At 39.4% G+C, this 22423-nt stretch overlaps 1 protein-coding gene across 1 annotated transcript in view; it reads left to right on the top strand.

The window, feature by feature from the left end:
* Window positions 1–22423, top strand: part of LOC122549657 (DNA topoisomerase 2-beta-like) — a 148289-nt gene that overhangs the window by 40614 nt on the left and 85252 nt on the right. Inside the window, exons 2-10 of the mRNA XM_043689461.2 lie at window positions 1267–1455; window positions 7274–7364; window positions 7853–7916; window positions 10957–11102; window positions 11212–11309; window positions 15750–15962; window positions 20761–20934; window positions 21084–21185; window positions 21286–21423. Of these exons, the coding sequence (XP_043545396.1) occupies window positions 1267–1455; window positions 7274–7364; window positions 7853–7916; window positions 10957–11102; window positions 11212–11309; window positions 15750–15962; window positions 20761–20934; window positions 21084–21185; window positions 21286–21423 (1215 nt within the window). The remainder of the gene's footprint in view (window positions 1–1266; window positions 1456–7273; window positions 7365–7852; window positions 7917–10956; window positions 11103–11211; window positions 11310–15749; window positions 15963–20760; window positions 20935–21083; window positions 21186–21285; window positions 21424–22423) is intronic.

Raw genomic sequence — 22423 nt, 5'->3', positions numbered from 1 at the left:
GTAAGTGTTGACGAACTGAAGTAGAATGCTTCCATTTTTAGATGGTGCCCTGGTTGGCAAAAAGTTGATTGGTCGTTGGACTAGTGACTAGCTATTGATGATGAATGCCTTTTGCCTTCCAATAACTGAATGTTTCTTGCTAAATGAACAACTTGGGGCTGGCAACAAGATATACAGAACAGTGATCAGGTCTCACCAACTCAAGAGCTGTGTCTCAGTTGTCTATAATCAAAGCTAGTTTATAAACTAGACGAAAACTAGTTTAACTTCCCTTCAGTCATAAGCTGTGACTTTTGATTCTAATCAGATGCCTTTTGTAAGTGAACCAGTCAATCTTTGTCGCTTGCAAACGAATGGAAGCATTCAGAAAAGAAAATCTTCTGATCAGCAAGGTCCGTTCAACAAATCTTGTGACTAAAGACTACTGAACTGTTTTCCATCTGTTCATATATATTTTCTGTGTATGTGTGTGTGTGAGATAGAGAAAATGGTGTAGTCTGTAAGGGATTGGAATTTTAATTTGTAGCGATATGTGTAGGTGATTTATTACTGTTCATTTGGAGCTAGACTGTTTATTTGTAATAAATAGTAATTCTTGTTAAGTTCGGAGATTCGGTCTGACCTTTGTCAAACAAGGCCTGAAAATGAGGTAAATTGTGGAATCTTTATGGACTTTTAACTTTGACGTCTTTAGAAATAGTGGTGCTTTAGCACAGCTATATTTGTTCTGTTCTGGAGTGTGACGGTCAGCATTCATCTTCCTTTAATGATTAGGTCATTATAGTTACAGAGCAGAGACACAGGTAAATTCTGAAATGAAAACTTTTACTTCTGCAGTTCAGTAAAATTTCAATGTTTTATTATATTTTAATAAGTTTACAAGGAAAGCTAAAATATCACAGCTATGAGCGATGTATCACAATCCATGATGCAATAGAGACAGCTCAGCAGTGTATTCTCCCAAACCTCATTTTAGATAAACTTCCAATCAAACGTGATTTCGACTTGTATGACTTTTGTTTTGATTCATTGTTAATATGTCACAGTATCTTGGAAGTTGCACAAGTTGTTTCCATTTACGATTATTTCTATATAAATGAAATCAGGTGGTCTGATTTGGGTAGTTTTGGTAAATTGTTTGACTCGCACATATGTATTCATTTCAAAGCATTCATATCCTTTTCATCTGTTTGATAGTGCCTTATGGCAATCAAATGGTGCACTTGATGTTCTATAGCAAATTTCAGCAATCTTTTTCCCTTACAGACGTTATTCAGCAATCAGAAAAATCTTGCAAATAAAGAAGAAATAAATGCGAAGAGCGACACTTCAAAAAAGATGTCAGAAGCTTCCAAAAAGATGTCCGTGGAGAGGGTTTATCAGAAGAAAACACAGCTGGAACATATCCTTCTCCGTCCTGACTCGTACATTGGTTCTGTGGAACCAGTAACCCAGGTGAGAGATTTTAGTTTTACATATTTTCATGATGCATTTATTATTGGCTTTAATTGAATTGGAATGTTTTAATTATTTCAGTGAAGGCTCAAATGTCAGTTTATAATAATAGTTTAGGTTTTAATGTTATATTTACTTTTGAAATGTTTATCTCCTGGGATCTTGGTGATTACTGATCATCCTGTGTTCATTTCACAACTTTGTGGTGCTTAGATTAAACAGCATGACATGGCACTACCAGATAGTTAGAACATGGCATTCGTGTATCAAGCGTTTTCCTGATTTAGAATATTGATATCTGCAAAAAAGGACAAAAATAGTATGTTTTATGTGTTACATCACTCATGTCAGTTTATAAATCACTTTTATCGAGTCGTATAAAGATAACCTATCTGTACATAAGTCAAGAGTGTGATGCTGGGAAAACACAGCAGGCCAGGCAGCATCCGAGGAGCAGGAGAATCAACATTTCGGGCATAAGCCCTTCATCAGGAATAAGGTTTGTGGGCCGGGCGCTGAGAGATAAAAGGGAGGGGGTGTGGTGGGGGGAAGGTAGCTGAGAAAGCGATAGGTGGATGAAGTTTAGGGAGAAGGTGATAGGTTAGAGGGAGAAGTGATGGATGGGTCCAGAGGGCGGTGCTGAGTTGGAGGCTTGGGACTGGGATAATGTGGAGGGAGGGGAAATAAGGAAGCTGTTAATCCACATCTATCCCGTGTGGTTCCAGGGTTTTAAGGCAGAATATGATGCTTTCTTCCTCCAGGCGTTGGGTGGTAACGGTTTGGCGGTGGCGGAGGCCCAGGACCTGCAAGTCCTTGATGGATTGGGAGGGGGAGTTGAAGTTTTCAGCCACGGGTTGGTGGGTGTGGGTGTCCCAGTGATGTTCTCTGAAACGATCCAAATAAAGGCGTCCTGTCTCCCCGATGTAGAGGCATGCAACGGATGCAGTAGACGACATTGGTGGAGATACAGGTAAATTTCTGACGGATGTGGAAGGATCCCTTGGGGCCTTGGACGGAGGTGAGGGGAGTGGTGTGGGTGCAGGTGTTACACTTCCTGCAGTGGTAGGGAAAGGTGCCAGGAGTGGGGTGTGGGCTGGTGGGGGTGGGGGGAGGCGTGGACCTGACTAGGGAGTTGAAAAATGTATTGCTGGAAAAGCGCAGCAGGTCAGGCACCATCCAAGGAGCAGGAGAATCGACGTTTCGGGCATAAGCCCTTCTTCAGGAATGAAGAAGGGCTTATGCCCGAAACATCGATTCTCCTGCTCCTTGGATGCTGCCTGACCTGCTGCACTTTTCCAGCAACACATTTTTCAGCTCTGATCTCCAGCATCTGCAGTCCTCACTTTCTCCTTTCTGACTAGAGAGTTGCGGAGGGAATCGTCCTCCAGAATGCTGATAGGGGTGGGGAGGAGAAATATATCTTTGGTGGTGGGGTCTGTTTGGTTGTGGCGGAAGTGGTGGAGGAAGATACGATATATGCGGAAGGTGGTGGGGCAGAAGATGAGGACATGGAAAGGGAAGATCTGAGAAGGAGGAGGCCATCTGGGACTTGAGGTGAAATTGATCACCGTGGGAACAGATGCGACGGAGGAATTAGAAAAAAGGGATTGCTTTTTACAGAAGGTAGACTACACCTCCTCCCAACCTACCTCCTGTTAAAATGCCATCCCGTATTCCCATTGCCCTCCAGCGCATCTCCTCTACTTCATGCACCACCACCCTTGAACCCCACCCCTCCCAATGCAACAAGGGCAGAAACCACCCCCAGTCCTCCCTTCCACCCCACCAACCTCCACATACATCACATCATCCTCCGCCACTTCCGCCACCTCCAAACAGACCCCACCACCAAAGATGTAGTTCCCTCCCTACCTCTATCAGTGTTCCGGAGAGACTGTTCCCTCTGTGCCATGCTCCCCACCAGCCCACACCCCACTCCTGGCACCTTTCCCTTCCACTGCAGGAAGTGCAAAACCTCCGCCCACACCACTCCCCTCCCCTCCAAGAACCTCAAGGGATCCTTCCACATCCGTCAGAAATTTACCTGTACCTCTACCAATGTCATCTACTGCATCCATTGCACCCAGTGTGGTCTCCTCTACATCTCTACCTTGTTGATCGTCTCAGAGAATATCTCTGGGACACTTGCACCCACCAACCGCAGGTCCTGGGCTGCCTCTACCGCCAAACCGTTACCACCTGACGTCTGGAGGAAGAAAGTGTCATATTCTGCCTTGGGACTCTGCAACCACACAGGATAAATGTGGATTTCAACAGCTTCCTCAATTCCACTCCCCCCACATTATCCCAGTCCCAAGCCTCCAACTCAGCACCACCTTCCTGATCTGTCCATCACTTCCCCTCTCTGACCTATCACCTTCTCCCTCACCACCTTCCACCTATCACTTTCTCAGCTACCTTCCTCCTCCCTTTTATCTCTCAGCCCCCGGCCCACAAGCCTCTTTCCTGATGAAGGGCTTATGCCTGAAATATTGATTACTCCTGCTCCTTGGATGCTGCCTGACCTGCTGTGCTTTCCTAGCAACACACTCTCGACTCTGATCTCCAGCATGTGTAGTCCTCACTTTCTCCTATCTGTGCCTAATCAAAGTCAGAAATGACAAAACCATACTTGTATTCTTGGATGTGTAGTATGAAAACCTCGCATGCCGTTATTGCGCTTTGCCAAACATTTGCCTCCGTATAGTGGCATAAAAGTTTCTCTCACTTATTTGAAATTCTACTGTCAAAATTGACAAGAAAACTGCCAAATTGAATTGGATGACTCATTCCTTATTGTTCAAGGTTATTTAAAATGTCGCAACAAGCTAATCTGGAATAAAAAAAATTGCTTCAATAATTGTGATTGCAAAACTACTGGAATATGATAGTATCCCTTTACTAACCAGTTTGTGAACAGCTTTAAATTAGAAAATCTGCTGTCCTTTCTCAGTCTGACCTGTAAGTGACTTCATACCCACAACAATGTAGTTGATTCTTGGCTGCCTTTGAAATGCCTTAGCAAGCCACTCATTTTTTTTCAAACCGCTATGCACCATGTATTATAAAGGCATCCTAGGCCCAACTGACCAAGTCCAACACAGTAATTTCTGAGGAGTTTTGCCCAAGTTGGGAGAGTTGACCGACAGATTGTTAACAATAGTCTAAGATGGTTTCACTCTCAGTATTATGTTTTTCAGCTAACGTATCAGGTCTGTCCTGCAACACCTTTTCCTGGCCACATTGTGCTCATCAGAAAGGAGGCCTTCTGATAGAATGCAATAAATGGCTGTCAGCTTGCAAATTTATATTCATTCATATTAAATGCCCACTATAGAGACACTGAAGATAGCAAGGACGCAGAATGTACTTCAGTATCTATCACCTAGGAGTTTCCATAACACCTGAATACTGAGAAATACAGGTGGCAGCCTGGGCCTACAGCAGGTGACAGAATCTGCATGAAGCAAAAATATGCTTGAACTTTTTCCTCCATCCATCTTTCACTGATGCTTCTGTCCATGATAGGAAGTGTAGGAGTGACCACCACACAGTCCTTATGGCAAGAAAATTCCGTCATAGGAACTTCATGGTTCAGAAACGTGACTTTTGTTCAGCACAATTAATGTAATAAATATCGGCCTCGATGGGTGCATTCATATTCCATGAGTGAATAATTTTAAACAAAAGGTGTACACTATTATAACTGTAATTATCTGACTCTGAAATCTTTCAGAGTGTAAAGTTACTGCAGGCAGTGCCAAGCTAAATTTTATTAAATGTGCCTTTGTTTTAAAAAATTCTCAAGGTCAGGTTCGTAGGAGAGTAGTCTGACACAGAACAAACGACCAAGAGGCGAGTCTGCTAGAATATGGGCATTTTATTCCCCGCAGCGTCGCCACAACCAGGTCCAAACAACGGGTCTGGCTTATACTCACTCTACATGTTACCGGAACTGGGAGCCGTCAGTTCTCGTAGAGCGGTTGCCAACAACCCACGCTCGGCGGTTAAACGTAACCCCGGAGCAGACTCCCGGGTCTGGCTTATACTCACTCTACATGTTACCGGAACTGGGAGCCGTCAGTTCTCGTAGAGCGGTTGCCAACAACCCACGCTCGGCGGTTAAACGTAACCCCGGAGCAGACTCACCGAACTGGAGACTTTTCCAGCTGATATACTCTTTTCCAGATATAAACATTCATGTGAACAGCAGAGCAAGGCTAAAAAACACATTCCATTATGGTTACATACAGATAAGAAGATTCACACGGGGAGGTGTGTAATAAGATTCACACGGGACTAAGCAACACCTCCATTCCGGTTAGATTCACACATGTATTGGGACATAATTTTTAACCGTTTCACCACAGCCTTCTAAGTGCCATAGCTGTAGTAAAGGTATTGGATAACGGTTTCTAAGTCCATATGGTACAAATATTATTGAAAGCTTTATTTCTTTGTAGGTTTAATTTTCTATTTTCCGTCCTTCAAGGAAAATTAAATATAATTCCGCATTCCACAAACAGAATTTTCTGCTTATTCAGATTCAATTTACAGAAAGTAATCGTAATAAAAGTGAAAGATTTTCCACATTAGTATTGATGAGAGTATATTTTATCTGGTGGAAAATATGTTTGGTGTCTCGGACATTGTAAAAGCTCACAGTTGAAAAATTAAAGCAATTGAATTTATCTCAAAACATAAGTTAAGAGAGTTACATCTGTTTTGTCCATAACAAAAGCCAAGCTGAAATAAACTGAAAAATTCCAGTCAGGCAGCATCTCTGCCCAAAATGTTTCAGGTCAGTGACCTTCCATCAGAACTAATGAAAGATCTGCAGTTTGAAATGTCTTGGTATGGATTTTTGTGACGGAGCGAAGGCTGTTAACTTGGTAGACTTCATAAGTTGGTAGATCTTTCCCCCTTTTAAAAGGCTGCCACCTGCCATAATTTTATCTGGACTGACAGGAGCAAGATAGAGTCCAGCCACTTGCCTATGGGAGTGGGTGCAAGGTGGCAACAGAGGCATGCAGATGGCATGATAAAAATGCCACCTCCATTTTCTGGGATATTGGCCCTGGTAAATTGATGAATGTCAGGTCCTCAAATTTTAACTACTCTTTGCTTTCTGAAACTTAACGTTTGCTTTTTTTTGTTTGTGGGACTCAGCCAAACATTCGTAAGTTACTTGGCACCTGCACCAAAGACAGAGTCAAACTGTGTTTATACAGCTGCAAAGAAGAAACTTTGACATCTGTTTGATGTTTTTTGTATTTTTATTTACACAATGTTGAAGTCTGAAGTCGATGAAAGTTTCTAAAATTGATATCATGAAAGACTTTAATTGATTAACAGATTGCTGAGGTGAGATGGCCATTCTGTTAGAATATAAAATAGCTGATATTGGTTCTGATTGTTGACTTAGGACTATGGTTCCCTCATGGTTTAAGACTCCCTTAAGAGACTTGAATGTCCTATTACAGAACAGGCCTGACTCCACAATAATTGCTTGGAGTTTGAACTTCCCATCCTTCCAGTGGAGCTGGCAAGAGTCATGAATGCTTGCTGCCTGCACCCTAACCCGTGCCAGCAAAAATTGATGGAAACTGAACAGAGTTGGGAATCCTCAAATCATCTACTGCTCACTGTAAATGTCCCTTAGCCAACCCAACTTGGCGAAAATTCCATTTACTTCAAATGTTTAAATTTGGGGGACAGGAACAGACTCAGAAGCTTTATGCAAGTATCTAAATTTAAAGCTTTTTTTAAAAAAATAGTGAATGATTGGCTGAATTAATGTAGTTGCATTTCTTTTCAGCCAATGTGGGTATATGATGAAGATGTGGGCATGAACTTGAGGGATATCACCTATGTTCCTGGCTTGTACAAAATATTTGATGAGATTCTTGGTAAGTATCGACCTTTTGTGTGTGTGTGTGTGTATGTTTTATTTGTTTCTGTTCGTTCTTCTCCCTCTGTTCTCTCATCATCTCCCCCTGTTCTCCCTTCACCTGATAATTGCAACGAGCAAAGTCAAACACTGGATCCTGATCTTTCCTCCTCTTATAACCTGATTTCTGGAGTTTTTGCTCCAGTAGTCTAGCTAAATTATTGCAGCCTTTAATTGGTTTGGAGCTCACATATTATCATTGATATAGTGAATTTCCACCTGAGGATTTTCATTTTGCTGGAGTTCATCAAATTTGTTAGATAGTTGCAGGAAAATGTAGTGTAATGGTCTGATTGCCTTCATTGTCATTAGATGGAAATAACAAACCATTCTAGATTTTTAATGAGTTAAAAGTCTAACCATAAACATTTTGCTCTTTTAAGTGCTAGTTATTGTTTTATACACTACCTTTTCGAATCTGTATACATGGACTTATTTTGTCTTTAGTTAATGCAGCTGATAACAAGCAGAGAGACAAGAATATGACATGCATCAAAATTTCGATTGATGCGTAAGTATTTGACTATTGCACATACCATAAATTTGTTGATTATTTTGTACAGTTTCAATTATGTTTGTATTGGAATTAAGAGATGTGTTAGGTATTCTTGTATGTTTTAACAACAGTCTAATGAGTTCAAGATATATTCTTGAAAATAGTGAATACAATGGAAGATGCACTAGCCAGAGATTTAATAATTGACCTTGATTGATTTGAATAAGCATAGTTTGAGTCATGGATACTTTATCTTACTGAGAAAGGCCTAGTTTTGTTTGAGTGTGTGTTCACGTGTTTGTGCACATGTATTTCTATACTTTGAATGAAAAACCCATTTCCTTATGTCCATCAGAGAAGAGTGCAAAGCACTGCACCAGTGCTGTATTTGGCCTTTTTGAACCACACTAAAGCCTTTGACTCTGTCAGTTTCAAAGTCTTCTGGAGTATCTTCCTCAACTTCGGCTGCCCTCAGAAATTTGTCACCATCCTCAAACTACTTTCCTCTGATATGCTTGTTGCAATCCTCCCCAAGGACCATACAAGGCTGTGTCATTTGCACTGACTCTGTTCTTTATTTCCGTTATTGGAATACTTGCACCGCACCTTATTGTGCAGGTTATTCACAAAATGGACAGAAAACACTTCAGCCTACAACACCTGTAATCATCCTTCATTATGGAGTATGCAGGTGATGTGCCTGTGAGGTGCGCTCACTCAGAAGCTGAGCTCTAGGGCACCCAGATTAGAGTGGGGAGTCAACCACTCAAAATGATAAGTAAAGATCACATGGCATATATTTATAGGAAAGTTTGAAGATTTTGATTTTTACAACTTCTTGACATTTAAGAATTAAAATCAAAAAAAATGTGTGCTCTGTGTAGAAGGTGTAGTGAATGAAAATTATTTTCTTTAGGTAGAAAGTTTTTAAGGGGAGTTTTAATCAAAATATTTAGGAAGTTTTTGATCGAGTAAATGGAAGAAGCTGTTTCCACTGGGATTTGTCAATACCCAAGAGCACAGATTTACTGTAATTGGCATGGAAACCTGATGAGAATTCTTTAATATATTGCAATGTGTTCTCTGATTTGGAATATATATTCTTAAAAAGCTAGTTTTTTTTTAGAAGTAGTAACTTTAAAAAGGAATTTAATAGATTTGAAAAGAGAGAAAAACAAAAGTTGGGGAAAATATTTGCGATGCTGGAAAAATAAACTTGGAAAATGTTGGAAATTCTGAACAGTTCAGACAGCACGCCAGTGGCGATAGAACCAAGATCATCATTCAGGGTGATGCTTTGCAGCAGAACTGGGGAACTTAGAAATGAATAGCTTTTCAGCAAAGAGAAGGGTGAAAAAAGAATAATAGGGAAAATCAGAGATAAGACCATAAGACGTAGGAGCAGAAATTAGGCCATTCAGCTCATCGAGTCTGCTCTGCCATTCAATCATGGCTGATAAGTTTCTCAACCCCATTCTCCTGCTTTCTTCCCATAACCCTTGATCCCCTTGATGCTCAAGAACCTATCTATCTCAGTCTTAAATATGCTCAATGACCTAGCCTCCACAGCCTTCTGTGGCAATGAGTTCCATAGATTCACCACACTCTGGCTGAAGAAGTTTCTCCTTTTCTCTACTAGTTTTTCACCAAATGAGTTAATTTTACTGCTGCGGCCTCACTTGCTGTCATTCACTGTGGTAAATCTCCTTTTATCAGTTGGAGTTGGTTATATAGCTTTTCCATGCCTTGGTTAGAAAATCGTACACTTGATTTGGCCAGACACACTTGTTTCTTGTAGAATTTTTTTTCTTGAAATTCCTGCAGTGTGGAAACAGGCCATTAGGCCCAACAAGTCCACCCTGACCATCTGAAGAGTAACACACCAGGATCCATTCCCCTACCCTATTACTCTACATATACCCATGACTAATGCACCTAACCTATACTCCCTGAACACTATGGATAATTTAACATGGTCGATTCACCTAACCTGCACAAATTTAGATTGTGGGAAGAAACCAGAGCACCCGGCAGAAACCCACACAGACACTGGGAGAATGTGCAAACTCTGCAGACAGTCGCCTGAGGATGGAATTGAACCCGCGTTCCTGGCGCTGAGAGACAGCAGCAGTAACCATTTTTCAAGAAGAACATTTCTGATTTATGATAATTATGTGCTTTTTCTCACCAATAGGTGAGCATTGTCGGCTCAAAAGAAATTCTTTCCCTGCTTATTACTGTCTGAACTCAGTAATTCCTTTTGTTTTTCTTTAAAACTAAGTATTACGCCTTCATCAGGGTGTTCACCTTTTCACACAATCTTTGAACTACCTAGTTAAGCTTTGGACTTCTGATCTTCATCCTTTTTCCTTGTTGTAGTTCACTGTCCAAAATTGGTAAAGAGAGTCCCACCCACCCATTCAACTGAATTGTCTTCCTTCTGCTTAAATGCTCCACAATACCTTGTATGAAAGAAACCGGCCAAAACTTAATTGTACTTATTTCAAGCCTATTACTAATGCATATTTTCCCAGTTCTCGGGTAAGGTAATCAGCTTGAAACGTAGCTGTTTCTCTTCTCAATAGATGATGTCCGTTTTGCTGAGTATTTCCTAAATTTCCTGTTTCATTTTGGGTAAAAACAAAATCTCAAGGGAAAGAGACTTCCCAAGGTCTGGCACGGGTCTAGTGGGCTCAGTGAATTCCATATATATTGCAAGATTTTATGGGTATTGATTTGTTTATGTTTGAGTGTTTCAATTTCTTTTGAATATTAGGAGAGAATAATGTACCTGATAGTAAAGTTCTGTAACATTTAACAAAGTTAAATATGGTTTCATGTGTAGCCATAAGATTAAATCCCTGTTTCAAAATTTGGATCCTGTATTGTTTCTGTGTAAAAGATCTTGAAGGCAAGACTTACTGCCTAAAATAAGAAAAAATGCAATATTCTTTGTTCATGTTTGTAAATAAGTTAATTAATTGTTTTCACCTTGGAATTACTAGTTCTTGCCCTGGAAAGAGGACAACACTTTTATACATCTGTTTTTTTTAAGGGATTCCAACATTATTAGTATTTGGAATAATGGGAAAGGCATTCCAGTAGTGGAGCACAAAGTAGAAAAAGTGTTTGTACCTGCTTTGATTTTTGGCCAGTTGTTAACATCCAGTAATTACGACGATGATGAAAAGAAAGTCACGGGTAAGAACTGTGTGTGCCATTGTGTTCTATAACAAATATTTTTCAGTTATTGAGAAGTTGGTGCCCATAGTTCTGCTGATGGAAAACTGTTATAATTTGTATTTTACAGGTGGCAGAAACGGCTATGGTGCTAAACTCTGCAACATATTTAGCACCAAGTTTACTGTTGAAACAGCCTGCAAGGAATACAAAAACAGTTTTAAGCAGGTATGTCAAATGTGTATTGGTCATATTCGATATGTCGAGGTGGAATGGAGTCATAGAATTGCCACAGTGTGGAACAGGCCCTTCGATCCAACAAGTACACACCAACCTACTGAAGAGTAATCAACCCAGACCCATTCCCCTACCCCGTCACTTTACATTATTACCCCTGACTAATGCACTTAACCTACACATCCCTGAACACTATGGGCAATTTAGCATGGCCAGCTTACCTAACCTGCACATTTTTGGATTGTGGAATGAAACCGGAGCGCCTGGAGGAAACCCATGCAGACACAGGGAGAATGTGCAAGCTCACACAATCGTCTGAGGCCAGAATTGAACCCAGATTCCGGGCGCTGTGAGGCACCAGTACTGACCACTGAGCCACCATGCTGCCCTCTTAATTAGGAATTAAGAGTTATTCCTAATTTAGCAATTGAAGTACAAATGGGAGCATTCTTGAACAGCCCATTGTGTTGAGGCTTTTTTCTCTTGCTTGCCCACATTTTTTATTGGACACTTGCCCTAGATTCAGTTATTAGAAATAGACCAGGGAAAGATATACATAAATGAATTTGATAGACTAGATATCTTCTAAGTTGCAGTTTGTGAAATATTACATCTTCATCAGATTAACTAAATGAATTAATTATAGGCAAGGAACAATTCTAAAATCAGTCCTGGTTAAGCCCTTTATCCTTTATCCTGAGCTAAACATTTCTGCAAAATACAGGCAACCTCATTCGACAAAATCTGTTTAATTTCAGGGAATGTAGTCAATTAGTGGTGTCCACCATCAGTTTAAAATGAGTACTATGAGATGGGACAAGACAACATGGAGTTGAGTTAATAATAGGTAAATTCAGGATTGATATTAGAAAATTTCTCATTAAATACATTTCTCAGTTCATGATGTAGAAAAGTGTAGCAGTCCGAAACAATGGAATCCTAGAGATAGAGATATACAGCACAGAAACAGACTCTTTGGTCCAACTTGTCCATGCTGACCAGATATCCCAACCTAGTCCTACCTGCCAGCGCCTGGCCCGTATCCCTCCAACCCCTTCCTATTCATATACCCATCCAGATGCCTCTTAAATGTTGCAATTGGACTAGCCTCCACCACTTCCTCTGGCAGCTCATTCCATACGTGTACCACCCTCTCTGTGAAAAAGTTGCCCCTTGGGTTTTTTTTTATATCTTTCCCCTCTCACCCTAAACGTCTGCCCTCTTGTTCTGGACTCCCCCACCTAAGGGAAGAGACTTTGTGTATTCGTCCTATTCATGCCCCCCCCATGATTTTATAAACCTCTATAAGGTCACCCCTCAGCCTCTGACGCTCCAGGGAAAACAGCCCTGTTAAATATTTGAACTCCAGTGTCCTTCAGGATATACGAACCCCAAGAAGAGTCGAGCAATGTTAATTTCTCCTGTTTTTGATCTATTTTTGGACATCATAAGCCTCTCTAATCTGCAAATCCATTCCCCTGCCAAAATTGATCCAACGTATAATGCTTTCCAGTCTCCACTGCTATCTTGCCCTTGTTAGCAGTTGCTAACTCAATCCCAACTCTTCTCTTACCATAATGTTCTTGTAAAATGTCTATTTATTTTAACTATTTTGGCTTTCTATACTTTTGAATCTGATTTTTTTTTCATAGCTGACATTTATTTCTGTATGTATTTCCTTTTTAAGTACTAAATGTGCCAGGATTTGTCACCTTAACTTTCAAATTGCTGGCATTGCAAGATAGTGGAGCAAAGAAAATGCTACCATTTTAAAAAAAACTTAGCAGGTCTCCTTGTAGCACAGTGGCATTTACATTCATGATAGTGCAGGTTCATAGTTTCTTGAACCTGGAGTCCCAGGTAAACAGGATAGTGAAGAAATTTGGCATACTTGCCTTTATTGTTCAGTGCATTGAGTATAGGAGTTGGGAGGTCATGTTGTGGCTGTACAGGATATTGATTAGGCACTATTGAAATGATGCATGCAATTCTGGTCTCCCTTCTACAGGAAGGATGTTGTGAAACTTGAAAGGGTTCAGAAAAGATTGATAAGGATGTTGCCAGGGTTGGAGGGTTTGAGCTGTAAGGAGATGCTGAATAGGGGCTACTTCCCCTGTAGTGTCAGAGGCTATGAGGTGACCTTAGAAGTTTCTAAGATCATGAGGGGCATGGATAGGGTGAATAGCCAACGGATAGGGGAGTCCAAAGCTAGAGAGCATAGGTCTGAGGTAAGAGGGGAAAGATTTAAAAGGGACCTAAAGGGCAACGTTTTCGCGCAGAGGGTGGTGTGTCTATGGAATGAGCTGCCAGAGGAAATGGAGGAGGCTGGTACGATTACAGCATTTAAAAGGCATCCGAATGGGTACATGAAGGGAAAGGGTTTAGATGGGTAAGGGCCAAAAATCTGGCAAATGGGACCAAAGTAATACAGGATATCTGGTTAGCATGGACTAGTTGAACCAAAGTGTCTGTTTCTGTACTTGTACACCTCTCCCTCTGTGAGGAATTTGCTACCAATCATTCAAAATGGCTTCATCTTGTCCATGCATTGAATCTGAACTCCTTAATGATGAGGTAGATTCATGGCAAAGAAGGCAAATCCAGTACTCTAGATAATGCTATCTCATGGGATTTTGGTCCCCAAATGCCCGAAGCTGAGCAGGTCAGAATCTAGCTTGTTTGATCACATGACAGTCTAGGGTAGAAATTGATAACCCTGAGTAAGTATCATTAGCTGTCCTTCAATTCAAGAATGACAACTTTTAGGTCTAGGTGTCATCTCAATTATGCCATACCTCCATAGAATGCAAACATTTTATCCATTTATGATATGGAGAGAGACAGTTGCTGGCAGGGTCCGCATTTATTCCCTGTTCCATGTTGATCTTGAGAGAATGGTGTTCAACTGCCACCTTGAACTGCTGTGGTTGGTGTTTTGAAGATACTCCCATGGAATTATTTAGGGTGATGTCCAGAATCTGATCAAAATGCTTAAGTGTTCTGATGTTTTCTGCTTCTACCAACCTTACAAACAGAAAGTTCCAGATTTCTGCTGCCCTTTGGCTGTTAAACCTTGGCAAGTGACTCCATGCTGTAGCTATAATGCACTGATGGAGAAGGTAATGAATATTTGATGTGGTATGAGTCAATGAGGGCTGCTTCATCCAGAATGTGTTGAACTTTTTAATGTTATTGAAGGTGGGGAGTATTCCATTTCACACCTGATCTATGCTTTGAAAATGTTATAAAGGCTTTGAAATGTAGGTTGGCGAACTTGTATCTTACTTCAATTCTAACTCTAATGTTTGATTTAAACTTGTCCAAATAGCAAAAATGATCAAAGCTCACAATTCTTTATAAATTTATTGATGCTACAATAAACTACTAAAAACAACCAGTACCCTGCTCCCCTTAAGTTAAATTAGAGGTTTCTGAGGTGCACTTCTACTGCTGCAGAAGTGTTGACACTACTTTTTGGGGTTTAGTTTATTCATTCTATTCTCTTATTAAACTTAATTTCTGAGAATCTCCATTCTGTTCAGTATTGCTACAAAATACATGTTTCTTTTTTTCAAAATCTGCAAAAATCACATCTGTGGCAAGATTATACCGCAGATCCCTGCAGCTTTATATCTCTTACACTTTGCAAGAAACTCCTGTTCTGTGCTCATGTGGCTGTTAACATATGAGGTGTTTTGATGGGGAAGATTGTAGCTTATTGTGTGATCAGGTTTGCTGTAATGAAGTGATACTTGGAATTAGCACTTCCAAAGACTAAAGATTCATGGAGCTGGTTTAAGGAACAGATATTGCGTGTCCTCGATAGGATGTCCCTGTCAGGCAGGGAGGAAGTGATAATGTAAGGAAACCATGGTTTACTAAAGAAATTGTATCTCTTGTTAAGCGGGAGAGGGAGGCTTATGTGAAGTTGAGATGAGATAGTTCAGATGAGGCAATGGAGAGTTACAGATTAGCTAGGAAGGATTTAAAGAGAGTTATAAAAATACAAGTTAAAAATCAATAAATAAATATTAATTAACAATTAGTACAATATTCATTAAAAATGTTTTTTTTTAACAGCACCTTTTTGATTTTAGAATTTTGTTGCTTTTTTTTTCCCACTTATCCTTTACTAATGTTTCAGTATCACTCAGGACCAATACTATAGAAGGCTGTCACCTTGTATTAATTTAAGATTGACTTCTTTATTTGCATTAAAGCTGTGTTCCTTTTACGATTATGCCTTTATATATAGATGAGAGGTCATCGACCATTCCTACCTATAAACAAAACCATGCAACTGACTTTATAAACATTTTAGAAAAGGATAACGTCTGTGATATAGAAACAACAATATTTGTTAAATTTATATCCTAAGTCATGAAAAAATGGAGTTTAATGTATTTAAACATTTTTGTTTCCTTTAAACAGACATGGACAAATAATATGAACAAATCATCTGACGCAAAGATTAAATACTTTGATGGTGATGATTATACATGTATTACATTCCAACCTGATCTCTCAAAATTCAAGATGGAAAAACTGGATAAAGATATAGTGGCACTCATGACACGCAGAGCTTATGATGTCGCTGGGTCATGTAGAGGAGTTAAAGTCATGTTAAATGGAAAAAAATTACCGGTAAGTGCTTTTTTTAAGTATACTGGATGAATTGCTTAAATACATGTAGGCTGTTTTAATGGACCGTAGATTACATCTTCTAGCATTCTGCTTTCAACTAAACTATTTTTTGAAAACATCTAAATTTTAAAAATTGTTTTTACCAGCCGCTCAAAATGTCTTCAGTTTACATGAGCTTATTTTTAAAGTTTTCTTGTACCTGAAGAAATCCGAGGCTAAGGCATCTGCTTGTACCATTAAAGGTGTTTTAAAAAAAAGAGCTAGGTTGACCTTTATTGTTTCCAGCTGAGAAAGTACCTGTTCTAGATATCTTACTGCAATTGTTTGGCTGTTATACGAATTGAGCAGAAGAGGATTACTTTTCTGGACCAAGGGGCTCATGTGGCGTAGTGGAAGTGATCGATCTCCAGCCAGAAGATCTGGGTTCAAGTTCTATCCAGTCCGGAAGTGTATCATAGCATATCCAAGCAGGTTGATCAATATAATTACATTTCTAGACCTGTGTTTCATCAGGAGGTGTTTCCTTCAGAATGCTTTGTTGGTCTGTATTTGTTTCTTACAAGCTGGGAAAACTGGCATTGTTGATCTCTACCATTTATAAGTTGCATGAGTGTTGACCAGCTATGGGAGTTGCATTGAACATCCTAGAAGAGGATGTATCTCAACTATCCTGTCCTCAGGTGACAATGAGATGAAGAACATCTAAAATATGTTTAAAATTTAACTTTCCTGTACTAAATATTTTTGAATGCTAGATTTCGTAGAATTGTACTTAAATGGAATCTTTTCCTCTTGGTGAACAGAGTAATTATTTAAATTATTGGTGGGTCTCCTATGCCCTTTGGCCCTCAATGTTGCACCGATCTGTGAACTATTCTCAGCTCGTCCCCCTACATTATCCCAAAATCATTTTTTGTGTCTATTGTACTGTTTCTTTTGCCTATTATTGCTGCTTTTCTCTCTCACTGGTCTATATTTCCCTGGCTTGTCTTTACCGCCCTTCTTAAACAGTGGCACCACGTTTGCCAACCTCCAGTCTTCCAGCACCTCACCTGTGACTATCGATGATACAAATATCTCAGCAAGAGGCCCAGCAATCACTTGTCTAGCTTCCCACAGAATTCTCGGGTACACCTGATCAGGTCCTGGGGATTTATCCACTTTTAACCATTTCAAGGCATCCAGCACTTCCTCCTCTGTAATCTGGACATTTTGCAAAATGTCACCATCTATTTCCCTACAGTCTATATCTTCCATATCCTTTTCCACAGTAAATACTGATGCAAAATATTCATTTAGTATCTCCTCCATTTTCTGTCGCTCCACACAAAGGCCACCTTGCTGATCTTTGAGGGGCCCTATTCTCTCCCTAGTTACCCTTTTGTTCTGAATATATTTGTAAAAACCCTTTAGATTCTCCTTAATTCTATTTGCAAAAGCTATCTCATGTCCCCGTTTTTTTCCCCCTGATTTCTCTCTTAAGTATACTCCTACTTTCTTTATACTCTTCTAAGGATTCACTCGATCTGTCCTGTCTATACCTGACATATGCTTCCTCCTTTTTCTTAACCAAACCCTCAATTTCTTTAGTCATCCAGCATTCCCTATACCTACCAGCCTTCCCTTTCACCCTGATAGGAATATACTTTCTCTGTATTGTGTGCAATCTACTCAATGTCTCTTCATTGCATACTTATTCCCCATCGTTGCTTTACTACCTCCTTACCACCATAGGTTGATTCCTGTCATTTTTTAGTCTCCCTGTCACTTTACATGTAGTAAGTAAACTGACATTTTAAAAGAAAATATTCTGCCCACTGCATAGTATAACAAATCTGTTTCTTAAATTTTGTTTCTCAATGTTGCCATTACAGTAATTAGCAAAACAAATCCATAATCATTTTTACAAGATTGTTTAAAATATTGCAGTCACCTGTCTTTTCACTATACTAGATTAAAATTTCTGTAAATACGTTCATGCTCACTTTTTGTCATACAGCCAAATTAACAACAACTATCTGAATCAAATATATGATGTTCACTAAGACCAAGATAATGAAGTGTTAATGAAGACATCATTGCTGGAAATTTCTTTGGTTATAAATCAATGAACCTGATATCTATTTCATAAAATGTGGAATGCATGATTACAGTTCAGTTCAGTTTTACATTCATAGGTAGCATCTATTACCAGTGGTATTTGTATTTGGTTCCATGATTGTAACTCTCACATCCAGAAGAGGAGCCTTTATTTTCACAATTTCCTTGACTCTGTTTTGAGAAGGTGACATCCTTGAGAAGATTGTTTAAGAGCCCTACATATGGCATACTTGTGTTTAAAAGAAACACTTGCAGTTATGCTCATGAGAATTATAGGATTCCTGCAATGTGAAAGCAAGCTATTCGGTTCATCGAATCTACATTGGCCCTCTGAAGAGCATCCCACCCGGACCCAACACATCCTTGTAACCCTGCATTTCTATGGCTAATCCACCTAGCCTGCCTGGACGCTAGCAGTAATTTAGCATGCCAATTCACCTAACCCCCACAACTTTGGACTGTGGGAGGAAGCCAGAGTATTTGGAGGGAGCCCGCGCAGGCACAGGGAGAATGTGCAAACACCACACAGTCAGTCACCCGAGGAATCTGCTTATGAGGTTAGATCTGGATTGGGGTGTCAATTGTCGAGGTCCCCAGAAGTTAGAGACAGTTTTAAACTGTCTAACATGACCTAGGCAATTATACAGCTAAATAAATCTGAATTCTGACTTCATAACCAGACACTTTTGGGGTGTTCCAGCTGCTGGATAATTGCTCATTGAAAGTTTAAACTTGCCAGATTATTACTTGCAGTCATTGCGTTGGGACTCCCAATGAGCATGTCAGGGTTAGTCCAACCTCTAACTATCCATACTGAAAAATCTGGATCAATGTATTTTTCTGATGCCACTACTGGGACTCTGGAATAACTGAATAAAAACTGAAAGAACTGCGGATGCTGTAAATCAGAAACTGAAACAGAAGTTGCTGTAAAAGCTCTGCCGGTCTGGCAGCATCTGTGAAGAGAAATCAGAATTGACACATCAAGTCCTCCTTCTGAGGAAGGGTCACCAGACCTAAAGCGTCAACTTTGATTCCTCTTCACAGGTGCTGGCAGATCCGCAGAGCTCTTCCAGCAACTCTTCTGTTTTTGTCTCTGGAATAACTGGCCTTCAAAACAAAGTTATGGGATTTTAACACCCTCCTGAAGAGCAGAAAAGATTTACCATCTAATCCAAACTTTGGTAGAATTCAAGACAGGGAACTGTTTAATATTTGGGCCAATTCATAGATGTGAAACATTAGAAAGCTAAAATTGAGAATGAATAAGAAATTGTTTCTTGTCCAGCAGCAAATGTGTGCTTGTTTGGGAAGTGAAGTTCAGATGGGCGTGCTCCCCAGTGGATTGAGGTAGACTTAAACATTCGTGACAAATGTAGGAATTAACGGTTGTGTCTGGGCTAGGTGGAATGAGAAGTTAAAGCTACAGTTGCATCAGCCTTAATCTTATTGAATGGTAGAACCTACTTAACAGGCCGAATGGTGATTCTCACCTAATTTATTTTTTCATATTTTCCTGTTGTATTAGGAGTTGGTAGATGAATTCCTGCTGTGTCTGATTGCATTGAGCATCTGAACACAGGTTGTTAATGCCAAATTCATGAGATTTGTAGATGATCCCAACCTGGGGATACTGTTTCGATTGAACCTGAAGAGGCGTCTTGAAAAATGCATTGTGTTTTCTAAAACATATGTGAACAGAATAGTGACTGTTGAAGAGTGTAAACTGTAAGGGCCAATAGAAATAAAAGGACAACCTAGCTGTTCTTTTAGAGATGTTGTGAATTATGTTGAGATAGTATTGATGATGTGCTAATTATGTCTAATTGAAGTAAAAAACAAAAAATGAAATTTTGAATTTAATAATATTGAATTTAAATCATAAGTTGTATTTAAATTGTTCAGTTCAATTCTTTGCTTAATGTCTGCAGTAGAGTTTCATTTATTTATTTCTGTACCACAAAGGATTACATTTTAGAAACCAGGAGAATGATATATTTCACTGTAAATTCTAGAGAAATCCATGCTTTCAATCTTGAAACAAAGTAACAGGCGAATTTGAGATGTATAAATTCTTCAAAAGAAAGTAAACCTAGAATTCAATTTTGACTGAAAATAAAGAGAGGAGTAGGCTTGAAGTGAGTAAAAGGCAAATTTTAGATTGGTTTGTATTTAAGAATGCTCTTAATAGGTGAAAGGCCTCTGGTATGATCTAGAAATGGAAGCTGAAATTGACTAAATGACTCTCATTGTTTGCCTTGTGAGTATTCAGAATAAAATTTTTGTTTCTCTCATACAGTTCTCGGGTATTCCACTCTGTACCTCCCCTGCCCCAGCATCCTATGTTTTTTAAATTCTAACCCATTTTCCCAATACACCTGTTCAGCAATGTTATTACACACCTCTGGAGCAGGTGGGATTTGAACCCAAGCTTTGTGGTCCAGGGATAGGGACACAATGACTGCACTGCAAGATGGCCCTCATATTTTTTGAGCCAGCATAATCATTCAAAATTTGAACACAAATTGTGAAAAATGATAAAATTTTCGGGTGGGAATAGTTTTCACTCCGGCTAAAGATTTGCTAATCTTTTAAGAAATAGGATCAGAGATTTTGAAGTAAAGAAAAGCAGACCAATAATATAAAAGTATGCTCTATAGTTTGATTTTAATTTCACATTTTATTCTTTGCCATATAGATAAATGGCTTCCGCAGCTATGTTGATCTTTATGTGAAAGATAAATTGGATGAAACTGGTGTTGCACTGAAGGTGGTTCATGAAACTGTGAATGATCGTTGGGAAGTATGTCTAACCATGAGTGAGAAAGGCTTCCAGCAAATCAGCTTTGTAAATAGCATTGCTACCACAAAGGTTGGTATTTGAGAACAAGTGTTACCTTTTGAGTTACCATTTATTCAACCATTTGTTTTTGAAAATAGAACAGACTTTGTTCATTATTTAATTTTTCTTTGTGTATTAGCATTGAATTTCAGAATTTAACAAAGATTCTGCTTTCATAGGGTGGTCGACATGCTGATTATGTAGTTGACCAAATTGTTAGTAAACTGATTGAAGTGGTGAAAAAGAAGAACAAAGCTGGAGTATCAGTGAAACCTTTTCAGGTCAGTTTTTAGCAGAATTGTATGTAAAAGTTTCCATCAGAAAGCATGTCATTTAATTTGAGAAAGAAAAGAGCAACATATGTACTTTTTTTATACTTAGGTAAAAAATCATATATGGGTCTTTGTTAACTGCCTCATTGAAAATCCAACGTTTGATTCTCAAACAAAAGAAAATATGACTCTCCAACCTAAGAGTTTTGGCTCCAAGTGTGTACTTTCTGAGAGATTCTTTAAAGCGGTTAGTATTTTAATGTTAACGCATAAACATTTGCAATTTTCTATTTGTTAATTTTAACCTGTAATAATTGGTGGTTTTGGTTTTGAAAGAGAAATTAAGATATCAGACTAAAGTAGGAAGCTTCCCACTTCTGGATTCTGTAGGCATTGGAAACTCAGCAGATAAAAGTAAGATAGAAGAACTGGATCCATTGGGATACAAGTGCCTTTAGTCCCAATTGTAGAAGAAGCAGGAGTGTTTCCTCCAGAGCCAATAATCAGATACTCTTTTTAAGCACTGTCACAACCTCACCTCTCATCCCATCATCTATGCTCTCCCAATCATTGAGCCCTGATCTTCCTTGCTATGTCATACTAGCTTCATACTTTGGAGATGCCGGTGTTGGACTGGGGTGTACAAAGTTAAAAATCACTCAACACCAGGTTATAGTCCAACAGGTTTAATTGGAAGTGCACTAGCTTTCGGAGTGTCGCTCCTTCATCAGGTGATAGTCAGATGAAGGAGGGACGCTCCGAAAGCTAGTGCGCTTCCAATTAAACCTGTTGGACTATAACCTGGTGTTATGTGATTTTTAACTAGCTTCATACTAGTCATGAGCACCCTTTCCACAAAATGTATGGTTTTCATCCATTCATCCATTGTGCATGATATACTTCATACTATCAGTATTTTATGGGAGAATGTGAGGACTGCAGATGCTGGAGATCAGAGCCGAGAGTGTGGCGCTGGAAAAGCACAGCAGGTCAGGCAGCATCTGAGGAGCAGGAGAATTGACATTTCGGGCATTATCCCTTCATCAGAAATAAGTATTTTATCATAAAATACTATCCATATTTTATCCCTGCTGCTCACAATCAAGGTACTGACAGTAGAAGACTAGCTCAAGTTTGCGAATCTCTGAACCCAGTGATAAACATTAGATCTGATTCCACAATTGGACAGCATTTATTGGATAATCCTGAGTGTGCGAAGAGTTGTGCTGACAGCTTATTCAGGATTT

This window comes from Chiloscyllium plagiosum, unplaced genomic scaffold, assembly GCF_037043375.1.
Source record: "Chiloscyllium plagiosum isolate Xiang-an unplaced genomic scaffold, Cpla_swu_hap1 HiC_scaffold_5, whole genome shotgun sequence".
Lineage (NCBI taxonomy): Eukaryota > Metazoa > Chordata > Chondrichthyes > Orectolobiformes > Hemiscylliidae > Chiloscyllium > Chiloscyllium plagiosum.
Note: the sequence above shows the minus strand (reverse complement) of the source record. Positions and strands in the feature narration are given on the sequence as shown.